Source organism: Tachyglossus aculeatus, chromosome 6, assembly GCF_015852505.1.
Source record: "Tachyglossus aculeatus isolate mTacAcu1 chromosome 6, mTacAcu1.pri, whole genome shotgun sequence".
In the NCBI taxonomy this organism is placed as follows: domain Eukaryota; kingdom Metazoa; phylum Chordata; class Mammalia; order Monotremata; family Tachyglossidae; genus Tachyglossus; species Tachyglossus aculeatus.
The window spans coordinates 13,476,506-13,495,722 of record NC_052071.1 but is presented as its reverse complement, the minus strand read 5'-3'; the positions used below and the strand labels follow the sequence as shown (position 1 = coordinate 13,495,722).

At 45.5% G+C, this 19,217-nt stretch overlaps 1 protein-coding gene across 1 annotated transcript; it reads right to left on the bottom strand.

Moving 5' to 3' along the window:
* Nucleotides 1–4,798: 4,798 nt before the first annotated feature.
* Nucleotides 4,799–18,412, bottom strand: LOC119929859 (cytochrome c oxidase subunit 7B, mitochondrial). Its single transcript, XM_038748194.1, has 3 exons — nt 18,237–18,412; nt 9,081–9,205; nt 4,799–5,001 (listed from the first exon to the last, which is right to left on the bottom strand). The coding sequence occupies exons 1-3, from the start codon at nt 18,274–18,276 to the stop codon at nt 4,924–4,926; spliced, it is 243 nt and encodes an 80-aa protein (XP_038604122.1). The 5' UTR covers nt 18,277–18,412; the 3' UTR covers nt 4,799–4,923.
* Nucleotides 18,413–19,217: the final 805 nt, after the last annotated feature.

The window sequence follows — 19,217 nt, the reverse complement described above, 5'->3', positions numbered from 1 at the left end:
CTTGCCTCCTTCCCTTCCCCACAGCACCTGTATGCATGTATATATTTTTGTACATATTTATTACTCTATTTATTTTACTTGTACATATCTATTCTATTTATTGTATTTTGTTAATATGTTTGGTTTTGTTCTCTGTCTACCCCTTCTAGACTGTGAGCTCACTGTTGGATAGGGACTGTCTCTATATGTTGCCAATGGGTATATCCCAAGCGCTTAGTACAGTGCTCTGCACACAGTAAGCGCTCAATAAATACGATTGATTGATTGCATAGGGTTAGGGCACGGGCCTGGGAGTCTGAAGGTTTGCTGCCATTTGTCTGCTGCATAGGGTTAGGACATGGACCAGGGAGTCACAAGGTTTGCTACCATTTGTCTGTTGCATAGGGTTAGGGCACGGACCAGGGAGTCACAAGGTTTGCTGCCATTTGTCTCATCCCCCTGGCCTGGAATGCCCTCCCTCTATAGCTCTCTGCCTCCCTTCAGGGCCCTACTGGGAGCTCACCTCCTCCAGGAGGCCTTCCCCGATTGAGCCCCCTCCTTCCTCTCCCTCTTGTCCCCCTCTCCATCCCCCCATCTTGCCTCCTTCCCTTCCCCACAGCACCTGTATATATGTATATATGTTTGTACATATTTATTACTCCATTTATTTGTTTTACTTGTACATATCTATTCTATTTATTTTATTTTGTTAGTATGTTTGGTTTTGTTCTCCGTCTCCCCCTTTTAGACTGCGAGCCCACTGTAGGGTAGGGACCGTCTCTGTATGTTGCCAATTTGTACTTCCCAAGCGCTTAGTACAGTGCTCTGCACATAGTAAGCGCTCAATAAATACGATTGATGATGATGAATAATAATAGTAGTAATGGTGGCATTTGTTAAGCGCTATGTGCATAGCACTGTTCTAAGCGCTGGGGGGGATACAATGTGATCAAGTTGTCCCACGTGGGGCTCACAGTCTTAATCCCCATCATCAAATATATATATTTGTATACATTTGTATACACCTGTATATATGTTGGTACATATTTATTGCTCTATTTATTTATTTTACTTGTGCATATCTATTCTATTTATTTTATTTTGTTAGTATGTTTGGTTTTGTTCTCTGTCTCCCCCTTTCAGAGTGTGAGCCCACTGTTGGGTAGGGACTGTCGCTAGATGTTGCCGACTTGTACTTCCCAAGCGCTTAGTACAGTGCTCTGCACACAGTAAGTGCTCAATAAATACGATTGACTGATTGATTGATTGACTAGAAGGGGAGAGGCAGACAACAAAACAAGTAGACAGGCATCAATAGCGTAATCCCCTCTCTCTGACGGCCAAACCCTGGACCCCGCTCTCCCGCCGGCCGGGAATCAATCAAGTCAGTCAATCAATCAATCACGGAATCAAGCGCTCAATCAAGCGTATTTGCTGAACGCTTCCTGTGGGCAGAGCACTGTGCTAAGCACTTGGACGAGTACAGCTTGGAGCAGTGGCACACAGTAAGCGCTTAATGAAAACCATTATTATTACAGGATAACAAAGTTGGTAGACAAGGGGTTTACAGTCTACTGTCTGTCCATCAATCAATCAATCGTATTTATTGAGCGCTTACAGTGTGCACAGCACTGTACTAAACGCTTATAATGTTGGTATTTCTTAAGCGCTTACTATGTGCCGAGCACAGTTCTAAGCACTGGGGAGGATACAAGGTGATCAGGTTGTCCCACATGGGGCTCACAGTCTTCATCCCCGTTTTACAGATGAGGGAACTGAGGCACAGAGAAGTGAAGTGACTGGCCCAAAGTCACACAGCTGACAGTTGGCAGAGCTGGGATTTGAACCCATGACCTCTGACTCCAAAGCCTGGGCTCTTTCCACTGAGCCACACTGCTTCTCTGTAATTTATTTATGTATATCATCATCATCATCATCAATCGTATTTATTGAGCGCTTACTATGTGCAGAGCACTGTACTAAGCGCTTGGGAAGTACAAATTGGCAACATATAGAGACAGTCCCTACCCAACAGTGGGCTCACAGTCTAGAAGGTGGGAATCATCATCATCAATCGTATTTATTGAGCGCTTACTGTGTGCAGAGCACTGTACTAAGCGCTTGGGAAGTACAAGTTGGCAACATATCAAGCAATCAATCCTATTTGCTGGGCACTTACTATATGCACAGAATGACAGAAAGTACAGAATGACAGAGTTGGTAATAATAATAATAATGGCATTTGTTAAGCACTTACTATGTGCCAAGCACTGTTCTAAGCACTGGGGGAGATACAAGGTCATCAAGTTGTCCCACGTGGGGCTCACAGTCTTAATCCCTATTTTACAGATGAGGCCACTGAGGCAGAGAATCAATCAATCATATTTATTGAGCGCTGTCTGCAGAGCGCTGTACTAAGCGCTTAGAAGTGACTTGCCCAAAGTCACACAGCTGATGTGGCGGAGCAGGATTAGAACCCACGGCCTCTGATCCCCAAGCCCGAGCTGTTTTCACTAAGCCTCGCTGCTTCTCAGCGGGAGCGTACAAAATCACGGAGTCGTGAGACGAGGGGTCAATCAAGCAATCAATTAATCAATCAATCCTATTTGCTGATCGAGCAATCAATCAAGGAATCAATTAAATCAATCAATCCTATTTGCTGATCACTTACTCTGTGCAGAGCACCGTACTACACGCTTGGGAAAGTGCAGAGTAACAGAGTTGGTAGACAAGAGGTTTATAGTCTGCTTTCAGTCAATCAAGAAATCAAGCAATTATTCAATCCTATTTGCTGAGCGCTTACTGTGTGCAGGGCACTGTACTAAGCACCTGGGAGAATACAGAATAACAGAGTCGGTAGAGAAGGGGCTTACAGTCTACTGTCAATCAATCCATCAATAATCATAATAATGGCATTTGTTAAGCACTTACTATGTGCCAAGTCCTGGGGGAGATACAATAATAATAATAATAATAATCATAATAATAATAATAATAGAGAAGCAGCGTGGCTCAGTGGAAAGAGCACGGACTTTGGAGTCAGAGGCCATGGGTTCGAATCCTGACTCTGCCTCTTGTCAGCTGTGTGACTTTGGGCAAGTCACTTAACTTCTCTGGGCCTCAGTTACCTCATCTGTAAAATGGAGATGAAGACTGAGAGCCCACCGTGGGACAACCTGATCACTTTGTAACCTCCCCAGCGCTTAGAACAGTGCTTTGCACATAGTAAGCACTTAAATGCCATTACTATTATTATTATTGATGCTTTGCACATAGTAAGCACTTAATAAATGCCATTACTATTATTATTATTGATGCTTTGCACATAGTAAGCACTTAATAAATGCCATTACTGCTATTATTATTGCTTTGCACATAGTAAGCACTTAATAAATGCCATTACTATTATTATTATTGATGCTCTGCACATAGTAAGCACTTAATAAATGCCATTACTATTATTATTATTGATGCTTTGCACATAGTAAGCACTTAATAAATGCCATTACTGCTATTATTATTGATGCTTTGCACATAGTAAGCACTTAATAAATGCCATTACTGCTATTATTATTGATGCTTTGCACATAGTAAGCACTTAATAAATGCCATTACTATTATTATTATTGATGCTCTGCACATAGTAAGCACTTAATAAATGCCATTACTATTATTATTATTGATGCTTTGCACATAGTAAGCACTTAATAAATGCCATTACTGCTATTATTATTGATGCTTTGCACATAGTAAGCACTTAATAAATGCCATTACTGCTATTATTATTGATGCTTTGCACATAGTAAGCACTTAATAAATGCCATTACTATTATTATTATTGATGCTCTGCACATAGTAAGCACTTAATAAATGCCATTACTATTATTATTGATGCTTTGCACATAGTAAGCACTTAATAAATGCCATTACTATTATTATTATTATTGATGCTTTGCACATAGTAAGCGCTTAATAAATGCCATTACTATTATTACTATTGATGCTTTGCACATAGTAAGCACTTAATAAATGCCATTACTATTATTATTATTGATGCTTTGCACATAGTAAGCACTTAATAAATGCCATTACTATTATTATTATTGATGCTCTGCACATAGTAAGCACTTAATAAATGCCATTACTATTATTATTATTGTTGCTTGCACATAGTAAGCACTTAATAAATGCCATTACTATTATTATTATCGATGCTTTGCACACAGTAAGCACTTAAATGCCATTACTATTATTATTATTGATGCCTTGCACATAGTAAGCACTTAATAAATGCCATTACTATTGATGCTTTGCACATAGTAAGCACTTAATAAATGCCATTACTATTACTATTGATGCTTTGCACATAGTAAGCACTTAATAAATGCCATTACTAATTATTATTGATGCTTTGCACACAGTAAGCACTTAATAAATGCCATTACTATTATTATTGATGCTTTGCACACAGTAAGCACTTAATAAATGCCATTATTATTATTATTGATGCCTTGCACACAGTAAGCACTGAATAAATGCCATTACTATGATTATTATCGACCACAGTAGGCACTCGAACAGAACTAAGGAATGATATCTTTACTTTCCCTCGACAAAAAAATTAAAAGTGAAAATGTCTGGGTTTCCACGGTATCCAGAGCTTTACCGAGCATTGTTAGCAATTGTTTAGGACAATTTCCTACTTAACTCATTTTGGACTTAGAGGGTAAGCGGGTCCGAAAGCTCTTTTGGAAATGGGAACGCAGCGCTGAAAACTTTAGACCGCTCTTCTCATAATTCAATAAAGAGGAGCCACTCGGAAGGATTCCAGTGTACTTTATTACATCGGGAACACCATCCCGACAAACGGCGACGACGGGCCTTCCCTCGGCGTTAAGCGTTCAAAGCAGTTCCAAGCTGTCGTCGGTGGTGAAGGGGAATCCTTCACTGGTTTCTCCATTCCTTGGGGGTGACCCTGCCAACAGGGGACAGGTTCCATTCGATGCCGATTTGTGTCACGGTCTGTAAAAAGAAAAACGTCGCCCGTTAAAGCAGAACACCACCGGGCCCACCTTGCTTCCGGACTGTGCCCTCCCTAAAGTGAGCTCATATGAGGTCATCAGTCATATTTATTGAGCGCTTACTGTGTGCAGAGCGCTGTACTAAGCGCTTGGGAAGTACAAGTTGGCAACATATAGAGACGGCCCCTACCCAACAGTGGGCTCACTGGTCTTTTGTGGGGGCCCCCAAACTTCTGGGGTGTAGGGCTTTGGAAGCCTGGAATAAGCGGCCCTGGGGTCTTTCAGCAGGCGGGATTAAAGCCCAACTTTTGCAGTTCTTGTTGCACACTTATTACATGCCAGGCGCTGTACAAAGCGCTGCGGTACAATCCCGGTGAAAGTCAGCTGTCCCTCAGCCGGGCCCCGTAATTTAATCGCGGTACTTGTTGCACGCTTATTACATGCCAGGCGCTGTACAAAGCGCTGCGGTACAATCCCGGTGAAAGTCAGCTGTCCCTCAGCCGGGCCCCGTAATTTAACTGCGGTACTTGTTGCATGCTTATTACGTGCCAGGCGCTGTGCAAAGCGCTGCGGTACAATCCCGGTGAAAGTCAGCTGTCCCCCAGCCGGGCCCCGTAATTTAATCGCGGTACTTGTTGCGCGCTTATTACGTGTCAGGCACTGTACAAAGCGCTGCGGTACAATCCCGGTGAAAGTCGGCTGTCCCTCAGCCGGGCCCCGTGATTTAATTGTGGTACTTGTTACGCGCTTATTATGTGCCAGGCGCTGTACAAAGCGCTGCGGTACAATCCCGGTGAAAGCTGGCTGTCCCTCAGCCGGGCCCCGTGATTTAATTGCGGTACTTGTTACACGCTTATCACGTACCAGGCGCTGTACAAAGCGCTGCGGTACAATCCCGGTGAAAGTCGGCTGTCCCTCAGCCGGGCCCCGTAATTTAATTGCGGTACTTGTTGCGCGCTTATTACGTACCAGGCGCTGTACACAGCGCTGCGGTACAATCCCGTTGAAAGTCAGTTGTCCCTCAGCCGGACCCCGTAATTTAATTGTGGTACTTGTTACACACTTATTACGTACCAGGTGCTGTACAAAGCGCTGCGGTACAATCCCGGTGAAAGTCAGCTGTCCCTCAGCCGGGCCCCGTAATTTAATCGTGGTACTTGTTACATGCTTATTACATGCCAGGCGCTGTACAAAGCGCTCCGGTACAATCCCGGTGAAAGTCGGCTGTCCCTCAGCCGGGCCCCGTAATTTAATTGCGGTACTTGTTGCGCGCTTATTATGTACCAGGCGCTGTACAAAGCGCTGCGGTACAATCCCGGTGGAAGTCAGCTGTCCCTCAGCCGGGCCCCGTAATTTAATCGCGGTACTTGTTGCGCGCTTATTACATGCCAGGCACTGTACAAAGCGCTGCGGTACAATCCTGGTGAAAGTCAGCTGTCCCTCAGCCGGGCCCCGTGATTTAATCGCAGTACTTGTTACACACTTATTACGTACCAGGCGCTGTACAAAGCGCTGCGGTACAATCCCGGTGAAAGCCAGCTGTCCCTCAGCCGGGCCCCGTAATTTAATCGCGGTACTTGTTGCACGCTTATTACATGCCAGGCGCTGTACAAAGCGCTGCGATATAATCCCGGTGAAAGTCAGCTCTCCCTCAGCCGGGCCCCGTAATTTAATTGCGGTACTTGTTAGACGCTTATTACGTACCAGGTGCTGTACAAAGCGCTGCGGTACAATCCCGGTGAAAGTCAGCTGTCCCTCAGCCGGGCCCCGTGATTTAATTGTGGTACTTGTTACGCGCTTATTACGTACCAGGCGCTGTACAAAACGCTGCGGTAAAATCCCGGTGGAAGTCAGCTGGCCCTCAGCTGGGCCCCATAATTTAATTGCGGTACTTGTTACACGCTTATTATGTTTCAGGCACTGTACAAAGCGCTGCGGTACAATCCCGGTGAAAGCTGGCTGTCCCTCAGCCGGGCCCCGTAATTTAATCGCGGTACTTGTTGCACGCTTATTACATACCAGGCGCTGTACAAAGTGCTGCGATATAATCCCGGTGAAAGTCAGCTCTCCCTCAGCCAGGCCCCATAATTTAATTGTGGTACTTGTTGCGCATTTATTACGTGTCAGGCGCTGTACAAAGCGCTGCGATACAATCCCGGTGAAAGCCAGCTGTCCCTCAGCCGGGCCCCGTAATTTAATCGCGGTACTTGTTACACGCTTATTACGTACCAGGCGCTGTACAAAGCGCTGCGGTACAATCCCGGTGAAAGTCAGTTGTCCCTCAGCCGGACCCCGTAATTTAATTGTGGTACTTGTTACACACTTATTACGTACCAGGCGCTGTACAAAGCGCTGCGGTACAATCCCGGTGAAAGTAGGCTGTCACTCAGCCGGGCCCCATAATTTAATTGTGGTACTTGTTGCACGCTTATTACGTACCAGGCACTGTACAAAGCGCTGCGATACAATCCCGGTGAAAGTCGGCTGTCCCACAGCTGGGCCCCGTAATTTAATTGTGGTACTTGTTGCGCGCTTATTACGTACCAGGCGCTGTACAGAGCGCCGAGGTGGAGACGAGCAAATCGGGTTGGACACGGTCCCTTGTCCCACATAATAATAATAATGATGGCATTTATTAAGCGCTTACTATGTGCAAAGTACTGTTCTAAGCGCTGGGGAGGTTACAAGGTGATCACGATGTCCCACGGGAGGCTCACAGTCTTCACCCCCATTTTACAGATGAGGTCACTGAGGCCCAGAGAAGTGAAGTGACTTGCCCAAAGTCGCACAGCTGACAAGCGGCAGGGCCGGGATTTGAACCCGTGACCTCTGACTCCAAAGCCCGCGTTCTTCCCACTGAGCCACGCTGCTTCTCATCATGGGGCTCAGCGTCTTAATCCCCGTTTTACAGTTGAGAAGATGGAGGCCCACGGAAGTGACTTGGCCTAGGTCACACAGGAGACAAGTGTGGCTCAGTGGAAAGAGCCCGGGCTTTGGAGTCAGAGGTCATGGGTTCAAATCCCAGCTCCCCCCACTTGCCAGCTGGGTGACTTTGGGCAGGTCACTTCACTTCTCTGGGCCTCAGTTCCCTCATCTGTAAAATGGGGGCGAAGACTGTGAGCCCCCTGTGGAACAACCTGATCACCTTGTAACCTCCCCAGTGCTTAGAACAGCGCTTTGCACATAGTAAGCACTTAATAAATGCCATTATTATTATTATTACCAAAAAAGTCCAGCTAAGGTTTCACTCCCCTGCTGGTTGTTATGGCTTTAAATTAAAGTCGAGCCCGACAGCGTTATCCCGAAGAGGGTTAAGTTTAAGGTGAAAATAATTGGCAGTTAATTAAGAAGGGGCTATTTTCCCTTCCCAATTGCCCTCGGCAATCACTTCGAACTGTAGATTTCTTAGGACATCCCATCTGGAGGAGCAGCGTGGCTCAGTGGAAAGAGCCCGGGCTTTGGAGTCAGAGGTCATGGGTTCGAATCCCAACTCCCCCACATGTCTGCTGTGTGACCTTGGGCAAGTCACTTAACTTCTCTGAGCCTCAGTTACCTCACCTATAAAATGGGGATTAAGGCTGTGAGCCCCACGTGGGACAACCTGATCACCTTGTAACCCCCCCTCTAGCACTTAGAACAGTGCTCTGCACATAGTGAGCGCTTAACAAACGCCATTAACATCATCATCATGAAAGACCAACCAGTACATGTGATTTCACTTCTTGCTTAGCAACACAGCTGATGTTGGAATTGCATTCCATTCGGCTCTTCTGAACGCATGCTTTCACCGCCATTTGGGATTAGGGAATGCTGACGGGATTAGGGAATGCTCTTCTGACGATGAGCAGGACGGAATGCGATGCCATGCAGAAGGAAAGGCTGGGACGCATACACGGAAAATCAACTGACTTGTTTTACTCTTATTAAAAATCCCACTGAATCTGACCCTTCCAACCCAATAAAATAAACAAGCCTGGGAAGCAGAGAGCTGTGAAAATCGTACAACCTCATGGACAAGTGGCGTATGCCGACCAACAACACGCTGTGAAAACGACGGTAGTTGCAATCAACGTTACTTACATATGTCCATGCAGCAGCACAGAATATCGCTCCTCCAAGCAAGATAGCAGTACCGTATTTATCATGAAAATCCGGTTCACGTTTCCGGTGGATCTGCCTTGCGGCCGTCTGCTGAACGCTGCGCGCTAAAAGAAAATAATCCCCAGAGAAAACAAAAAAAAAAAACACAAGTCTCTGGTGAACTCTAATGTGAAAATGTGAATTTTAATGTGAAAATGCACATTAAATTTAGGACACGCTTGACGTTCATGTACCAGGCACTGAAGTTCAGTTCATTTTAAAGAGATCTTGCAATCTAACGTAGGGTGGGATGAATTTCTACTACTAATAATAATAATGCTGGCATTTATTAAGCGCATACTCTGTGCAAAGCACTGTTCTAAGCGCTGGGGCGGTTACAAGGGGATCAGGTTGTCCCACAGGGGGCTCACAGTCTTAATCCCCATTTTACAGATGAGGGAACTGAGGCACAGAGAAGTGACTTGCTCAAAGTCGCACAGCTGACAATTGGTGGAGCCGGGACTTGAACCCACGACCTCGGACTCTAAAGCCCGTGCGCTCTTTCCACTGAGCCACGCTGCTTCTCTTCAGCCCCTTAGCTGAAGTCCCAAAGGAATTATTTTTTTTTTTTCCCCAACTAGGGCAGAATTCACAAGAGTTAAAAGGAAACTGAAGGATTTATTCCCTCCCACAGACTCCTGTTTTGTCTTCATTTAGAGATTTTATTCCACAGGCAAAAAAAGACCTTAACCTAGCATTTTACAAGTGCTATCCTTATCGAAAGCCCATCTCCTCCAAGAGGCCTTCCCTGACTAAGCCCTCCTTTCCTCTTCTCCCTCTCCCTTCTGCATCACCCTGACTTGTTCCCTTTATTCATCCTCCCTCCCAGCCCCACAGCACTTAGGTGCATAATCATAATTTACGTGTAATTTGCTCATTTATTTATTCATATTAATGCCTGTCTCCCCTTCTAGTCTGAAAACTCATCGTGGGAAGGGGCTGTTTATTGTTATATTTCACCACTTCTGTTATTTTGACCAAGAAAACTCTATGGATATACTCCCAGAATGATTGCAGACAGAGGTGGACCGTTCTGGGAGAGATGTGTCCATGGCGTTGCTATGGGTCAGAGATGACGGAGACAAGACTCTCCCAAGCGCTTAGTACAGTGCTTTGCACACAGTAAGTGCTCAATAAATATGACTGACTGAGTTCTAGTCCTCTTTTGGGAATGGTCTTAGTCCAGGGAGATTTCACCTAGGGAATTATTGTGCTATTCATGAGAATGACAACTAAAAATCCAGGGCTTCGAGGGTGTTCTTACTGAAGGTGCTCAAGGTACTGTTTTATCTCCATTTACCAGTTTTTTAAACCCATTTTTACCAGGAAAACGTGGTTTGACGGGAGTGAAGGGACAAAACTGCATTTTCAATTTGTGCTTGCGAAATAGGAATACCTGTTGTCACCTTCGCAGCACCTTTAGGGACCTCCAAAGAGAAAATGCTGGTATTAGTCAAATTACCAGCTGTAGGGACTAAAATTCAGATCAAGATGCAGAATTTCAGGACAATAAACTAGGGTGTGACCAACCTTGAAATCACAGAGGTCTTCAGAAATGTAATTAGTCCCCAAATGACTCTGCTTTAACCTTTCTAGTTTCATTCTAATGCAACTGCATAAAAAATGACAACGCTTAAAACTATTCTAATCTGTAAAACATCTCTGCAGAATTACGAGAATTACCTGTATATATGTTTGTACATATTTATTACTCTATTTATTTTACTTGTACATATCTGTGCTATTTTATTTTGTTAGTATGTTTGGTTTTGTTCTCTGTCTCCCCCTTTTAGACTGTGAGCCCACTGTTGGGTAGGGACTGTCTCTATATGTTGCCAACTTGTACTTCCCAAGTGCTTAGTACAGTGCTCTGCACACAGTAAGCGCTCAATAAATACGATTGATGATGATGATGATGATGATATGAGATCCAGGAGACCAGGTCAGGGGAAGGAGGAGCTTTCCCTTTGGTGTGTACATCCTCTATCACGGACTCACGGAATTACAGATGGCTTTCCTTACGGCATCGTCCAAACAGACAGATGGAGGGTGGGAGGTTGAAAGGGAATGATATATACAGGTTTATATATATATATACCTGTATATATGTATATATGGTTGTACATATTCATTACTCTATTTATTTATTTATTTTACTTGTACATACCTATCCTATTTATTTTATTTTGTTAGTATGCTTGGTTTTGTTCTCTGTCTCCCCCTTTTAGACTGTGAGCCCACTGTTGGGTAGGGACTGTCTCTATATGTTGCCAATTTGTACTTCCCAAGCGCTTAGTACAGTGCTCTGCACATAGTAAGCGCTCAATAAATATGATTGATGATGATGATGATGACGAATGAGACAAGATGCGATCTTAATCTCAGAAGGATGATGATGGTACTTGTTAAGCGCTTACTACGTGTCGACTACTGTTCTAAGCACTGGGGCAGATACAAGCTAATCAGGTTGGAGTCTCACGTGGGAAGATGCGATCTTTTCCTCAGAAGGACGATGATGGTATTTGTTAAGCGCTTACTACGTGCCGAGTACTGCTCTAAGCACTGGGGCAGATACAAGCTAATCAGGCTGGGGGCTCAGGTGGGGCTCACGGTCGTAATCCCCATTTTACAGATGAGACAATGGAGGCACAGAGAAGTGAACTGACTGATCCAAGGTCACACACCAGTTAAGTGGGGGAGTCGGGATTAGAACCCACATCTTTTGGCTTCCCCGGCCAGTGCTCTAGCCATTAGGCCGCTGATGAATCCGGGTGCAGAGTTTTCCGTCTCCGGCTTCTCCGGAACCCCGGTCCACGGCTCCTCCCCATCCCGTTCCTCTTCCCACATTGGAAGTGTTACAAGAGGAAGCGATGTGGCCCTCATCGCTACTGACCTGAGAGGGGGAGACCATCAAGAAGCAGCATGGTCTAGTGGATAGAGCCGGGGACTGAGAGTCAGAAGGACCTGGGTTCTAATCCTGGTTCCGTCCCTTGTCTGCTGTGAGCAAGCCACTTCACTTCTCTGGGCCTCAGTGACTTCATCTGTAAAACTGGGATTGAGATGATGAGCCTCGTGTGGGGCAGGGACTGTATCCAATTGGATTTTCCCGGGTCCACCCCGGCGCTCAGTACAGTGCCTGGCACACGGTAAGTGCTCAACAAATGCCACCATTATTATTATGAATAAGGTTTGATTTTGAGGTCGCCCCTTTAAACTAAGTGGGCAGGAACCCCACTTTGAGGAGGGAGAAGGAAAATCATCCGCCAAGCTAGCTCTCTTCCTCCCTTCAAGGCCCTGCTGAGAGCTCACCTCCTCCAGGAGGCCTTCCCAGACTGAGCCCCTTCCTTCCTCTCCCCCTCGTCCCCCTCTCCATCCCCGCATCTTACCTCCTTCCCTTCCCCACAGCACCTGTATATATGGTTGTACATATTCATTACTCTATTTTACTTGTACATATCTATCCTATTTATTTTATTTTGTTGGTATGTTTGGTTTTGTTCTCTGTCTCCCCCTTTCAGACTGTGAGCCCACTGCTGGGTAGGGACTGTCCCTATGTGTTGCCAGTTTGTACTTCCCAAGCGCTTAGTACAGTGCTCTGCACATAGTAAGCGCTCAATAAATACGATTGATGATGATGATGATCGCTAAGGATATGGGAAGCCTGGTGTTTGTGCCTGTGAGCCCACTGTTGGGTAGGGACCGTCCCTATATGTTGCCAACTTGGACTTCCCAAGCGCTTAGTACAGTGCTCTGCACACAGTAAGCGCTTAATAAATACGACTGATTGATTGATTGTGATTAGACCGCAAGCGCCTTGAGGGCGGAAGTCCCATCTACTGACTCTTCTGGACACTCGCAGGTGTTTAGTGCACTGCTCTGCACTCAGTAAAAAATACTGATGATAATTTTCCAGAATTCCTGCTTTCCCCCCCATTTCTGAGAAGCAGGGGAGGGCGATTAAGCCACTGATGATTTAGCTTGCAAGCCCCTCCACGGCGGGGAACACGTACGTCCACCACCTCTTGTCCTCTCCCAAGCGCTTAGTACAGTGCTCTGCTGATTTAGCGTGCAAGCCCCTCCATGGCGGGGAACACGTACGTCCACCACCTCTTGTCCTCTCCCAAGCGCTTAGTACAGTGCTCTGCTGATTTAGCTTGCAAGCCCCTCCACGGCGGGGAACACGTACGTCCACCACCTCTTGTCCTCTCCCAAGCGCTTAGTACAGTGCTCTGCACAGAGTACCACTCAATAAATGCCCCCGATTGATTTCTGCAGCTGACATACTATATATTCCCTAGCTTTGAAACTGCCATTCACTTGGGGCAAGCAACAAACTTTGCTGAACGAAGGGGAATAATGATCTCTTTTGACTACCCATTTTTTTTTAAGGGGTGTTTACTAATAGCAGCAACTCCTTCTGAGGAACTCTGGATCAATCAGGGGCATTTACTGAGCTCCCACCGTGCAGAGCACTGTACTAAGTGCCTGGGAAACAATTAACCCACTGAACTACTGAAACAGAACTAGTCGCACTGCACCGTGACCTCGTCTATTTTGTGGCTGACCTCTGGCTGACACCGTCAATCAAGCAATCGTTATTTATTGAGGGCTTAATAGTACGTTTAATCAATCGATCGCATTTATTGAGCGCTTACGGTGTGCAGAGCACTGTACTAAGCGCTTGGGAAGTACAAGTTGGCAACATATAGAGACGGTCCCTACCCAACAGAAATGAGGTAAGGATATGCTTCTGGATTTGGATGGTAGTGTAAAATGGGAATTACGACTGCGGTCCCCACCTGAGACCCCAACCTGATTAGCTTGTATCTACCCCAGTGCTTAAAACAGTCCTCGACATGTAATAAGCGCTTAACAAATACCATCATCATTAGTACAGAGCACTGTACTAAGCGCCTGGGAGAGGACAGAATAACGGAGTTGGTGGACACGTTCCCTGCCCGCAAGGACCTCGCAGTCTAGAGGGGGAGGCAGATATTAAGATAAATTACAGATATAATAATAATAATGATGGCATTTATTAAGCGCTTATTACGTGTAAAGCAGTGTTCTAAGCGCTGGGGAGGTTACAAGGTGATCGGGTTGGCCCATGGGGGGCTCACAGTCTTAATCCCCATTTGACAGAGGAGGTCACAGAGGCACAGAGAAGTGAAGTGACTTGCCCAATGTCACACAGCTAAGTGGCGGAGCCGGGATTTGAACCCATGACCTCTGACCCCAAAGCCCGGGCTCTTTCCACTGAGCCACGCTGCTTCTCGGCAAGTCTTTTCATTTTCCTGGGTCTGTTTCCTCATTTGCAAAACGGGGTTTCGGTATCCGTTCTCCCTCCTACCTAGACCCGGAGAAGCGGCGTGGCTCAGTGGAAAGAGCCCGGGCTTTGGAGTCGGAGGTCATGGGTTCAAATCCCGGCTCCTCCGACTGTTGGCTGTGTGACTTTGGGCAAGTCACTTCTCTTCTCTGGGCCTCAGTTCCCTCATCTGGAAAATGGGGGTGAAGACTGTGAGCCCCCCGTGGGACAACCTCATCACCTTGTAACCACCCCGGCGCTTAGAACAGTGCTTTGCACATAGTAAGCGCTTAATAAATGCCATCATTATTATTATTATTATAGACCGTGAGGCCCAGATGGGACCTCATGACCCTTAAGGGAAGCAGCATGGCGTACAGGCTCGAACCCGGCTCTGGGACTCGGAAGGTCATGGGTTTAGCGCTTAGAACAGTGCTTGGCACACAGTAAGCACTTAATAAATGCTATCATTATTATGGGTTCTGCCACGTCTGCTGTGTGACCTTGAGCAAGTCACTTCACTTCTCTGTGCCTCCGTTCCCTCATCTGTAAAATGGGGATGAAGACTGGGAGCCCCACGTGGGACAGTGCCCAACCTGATTAACTCGTATCTACCCCAGCGCTTAGTGCAGTGCTTGGCACATAGTAAGCGCTTAATAAGTACCAGTATTATTATAATGGGAAGCAGCGTGGCTTAGTGGAAAAAGCCCGGGCTTGGGAGTCAGAGGTCATAGGTTCTAATGCCGACTCCGCCACTTGCCCGCTGTGTGACCTTGGGCAAGTCACTTCACTTCTCTGTGCCTCAGTTCCCTCATCTGTAAAATGGGGATTAAGACTGTGAGCCCCACGTGGGACAGGGACTGTGTCCAACCTGATTAACTTGTATGTGCCCTTGCAGTTAGTACAGTGCTTGGCACATAGTAAGCGCTTAAAAAGTACCATTATTATTATAATGGGACGTAACGTGACAGTGGAAAAAGCCAGAGGAATATAGGTTCTAATACCGACTCTGCCACTTGTCCGCTGTGTGACCTTGGGCAAGTCACTTCGCTTCTCCGTGCCTCAGTTCCCTCATCTGTAAAATGGGGATTAAGACTGTGAGCCCCATGTGGGACAACCTGATTACCTTGTATGTCCCCCAGCTTTTAGAACAGTGCTTGGCACATAATAAGTGCTTAACAAACACCATTATTATCATTTTTGCTGCTATTAATACAGTGCTTGGCACATAGTAAGCGCCTACAACCTGATTACCTTGTATCTCCCCCAATTTTTGGAACAGTGCTTGGCACACAGTAAGTGCTTAACAAACACCATTATTATTATCACTTTTGCTGCTATTAATACAGTGCTTGGCACATAGTAAGCGCCTACAACCTGATTACCTTGTATCTCCCCCAGTTTTGAGGACAGTGCTTGGCACATAGTAAGTGCCAAACAAATACCATTATTATTATCATTTTTGCTGCTATTAATACAGTGCGTGGCACACAGTAAGCACCTACAACCTGATTACCTTGTATCTCCCCCAGTTTTTAGGACAGTGCTTGGCACATAGTAAGTGCTTAATACCATTATTATTATCATTTTTGCTGCTATTAATACAGTGCTTGGCACACAGTAATCGCCTACAACCTGATTACCTTGCATCTCCCTCAGTTTTTAGGACAGTGCTTAAATGCTTAACAAATACCATTATTATTATCATTTTTGCTGCTATTAAAACAGTGCTTGGCACATAGTAAGCGCCTACATCCTGATTACCTTGTATCTCCCCCAGTTTTTAGGACAGTGCTTAAGTGCTTAACAAATACCATTATTATTATCATTTTTGCTGCTATTAACACAGTGCTTGACACACAGTAAGCGCCTACAACCTGATTACCTTGTATCTCCCCCAGTTTCTGGAACAGTGCTTCACAAATACCATTATTATCATCATTTTTGCTGCTATTAACACAGTGCTTGGCACATAGTCAGCGCCTACATCCTGATTACCTTGTATCTCCCCCAGTTTTTGGAACAGGGCTTCACAAATACCGTTATTATTATCATTTTTGCTGCTAACACAGTGCTTGGCACACAGTAAGCACCTACAACCTGATTACCTTGTATCTCCCCCAGTTTTTGGAACAGTGCTTCACAAATACCATTATTATTATCATTTTTGCTGCTATTAATACAGTGGTTGGCACATAGTAAGTGCCTACAACCTGATTACCTTGTATCTTCCCCAGTTTTTGGAACACTGCTTCACAAACGGTCAGCGCCTACAACCTGATTACCTTGTATCTCCCCCAGTTTTTGGAACACTGCTTCACAAATACCATTATTATTATCATTTTTGCTGCTATTAACACAGTGCTTGGCACATAGTAAGCGCCTACATCCTGATTACCTTGTATCTCCCCCAGTTTTGGGAACACTGCTTCACAAATACCATTATTATTATCATTTTTGCTGCTATTAATACAGTGCTTGGCACACAGTAAGCGCCTACAACCCAATTACCTTGTATCTCCCCCAGTTTTTGGAACACTGCTTCACAAACACCATTATTACCATTTTTGCTACTATTAATACAGGGCTTGGCACACAGTAAGCACCTACATCCTGATTACCTTGTATCTCCCCCAGTTTATAGGACAGTGCTTAAGTGCTTAATACCATTATTATTATCATTTTTGCTGCTATTAACACAGTGCTTGGTAAATAGTAAGCGCCTACAACCTGATTACCTTGCATCTCCCCCAGTTTTTGGAACAGTGCTTCACAAATACCATTATTATTATCACTTTTGCTGCTATTAACACAGTGCTTGGCACATAGTCAGCGCCTACAACCTGATTACCTTGTATCTCCCCCAGTTTTGGGAACAGTGCTTCACAAATAGCATTATTATTATCATTTTTGCTACTATTAATACAGTGCTTGGCACATAGTAAGCGCCTACATCCTGATTACCTTGTATCTCCCCCAGTTTTTGAAACAGTGCTTGGCACATAATAACTGCTTAATAAATACCATCATTATTATCATTTTTGCTGCTATTAACACAGTGCTTGGCACACAGTCAGCGCCTACAACCTGATTACCTTGCATCTCCCCCAGTTTTTGGAACAGTACTTAACAAAGACCATTAATATTATCACTTTTGCTGCTATTAATACAGTGCTTGGCACATAGTAAGCGCCTACATCCTGACTACCTTGTATCTCCCGCAGTTTTTGGAACAGTGCTTAATAAATACCATTATTATTATCATTTTGGCTGCTATTAACACAGTGCTTGGCACATAGTAAGCGCCTACAACCTGATTACCTTGTATCTCTCTTGTATTTATTGAGCTTAACAAATACCATTGTTATTATCATTTTGGCTGCTATTAACACAGTGGTTGGCACATAGTAAGGGCCTACAACCTGATTACCTTGTATCTTCCCTAGTTTTTGGAACAGTGCTTCACAAATACCACTATTATTATTATTTTGGCTGCTATTAATACAGTGGTTGGCACATGCTAAGGGCCTACAACCTGATTACCTTCTATCTCCCCCAGTTTTTGGAACAGTGCTTCACAAATACCACTATTATTACTATTTTGGCTGCTATTAATACAGTGGTTGGCATATAGAAAGGGCCTACTAAGGCCCATCACCATTATTAGGAGAGAAGCGGAAGTTGCCAAGGTGACTGGTCCTGTGAGGCAAGGAGGACTATGGGAAATGGGGGAAAAGTTGTCCATCCTTCCTTTTCTCTGAGAGGAAAAGTCCCCCCCAGGTCTAACTTACCCGTGAGGCGGCTCAGGGCGCTCCTGACCACGGGAAACATCGCAGCAAGGCCCCAAAAGACGGAAACTGACGGCTTTCAATGGACGACCCCTTCCCTTCCCCTTGGGAGGCTCCCTCAAAAACAAAATGGCGGGGGGAGGGAGGCCCACTCTCCATCAACGAAAGGACGACCAGATCTCGCGAGATCCGAGCGGGGGCGGTGTAGTCCCGGCCGCAAGGGCCGCTGGGAAATGTAGTACCTGTGGCGGGCGGAGGGCGCTCACTACGCATGCGCGGAAGGGCGCTCTCCGGGCCGCTGGGAGTTGTAGTTCGAGAGGAGTCGCACCTCGTACCATACCTCGTTCTCGCCTGTCTCACGTCATCCCCCGGGCCTGGAATGGCCTCCCTTTGCCCATCCGCCCAGCTAGCTCTCTTCCTCCCTTCAAGGCCCTGCTGAGAGCTCACCTCCTCCAGGTGGCCTTCCCAGACTGAGCCCCTTCCTTCTTCTCCCCCTTGCCCCCTCTCATCTTACCTCCTTCCCTTCCCCACAGCACCTGTATATATGTATATATGTTTGTACATATTTATTACTCTGTTTTACTTGTACATATCTATCCTATTTATTTTATTTTGTTAGTATGTTTGGTTTGGTTCTCTGTCTCCCCCTTTTAGACTGTTAGCCCACTGTTAGGTAGGGATTGTCCCTATATGTTGCCAATATGTACTTCCCAAGCGCTTAGTACAGTGCTCTGCACATAGTAAGCGCTCAATAAATACGATTGATGATGATGGTTTTGTTCTCTGTCTCCCCGTTTCAGACTGTGAGCCCACTGTTGGGTAGGGACTGTCTCTAGATGTTGCCAATTTGGACTTCCCAAGCGCTTAGTACAGTGCTCTGCACATAGTAAGCGCTCAATAAATACGATTGATGATGATGATGATGATGATGATGGTTTTGTTCTCTGTCTCCCCCTTTTAGACTGTGAGCCCACTGTTGGGTAG

Bases quoted from the DNA above. Each gene is read 5' to 3' on its own strand.
- LOC119929859 (XM_038748194.1), bottom strand. From the start codon at position 18,276: ATGTTTCCCGTGGTCAGGAGCGCCCTGAGCCGCCTCACGG. The intron at 9,206-18,236 runs GTAAGTTAGACC...ATTTTCTTTTAG, and splicing joins CGCCCTGAGCCGCCTCACGG to CGCGCAGCGTTCAGCAGACG. The intron at 5,002-9,080 runs GTAAGTAACGTT...TTCTTTTTACAG, and splicing joins GTGCTGCTGCATGGACATAT to ACCGTGACACAAATCGGCAT.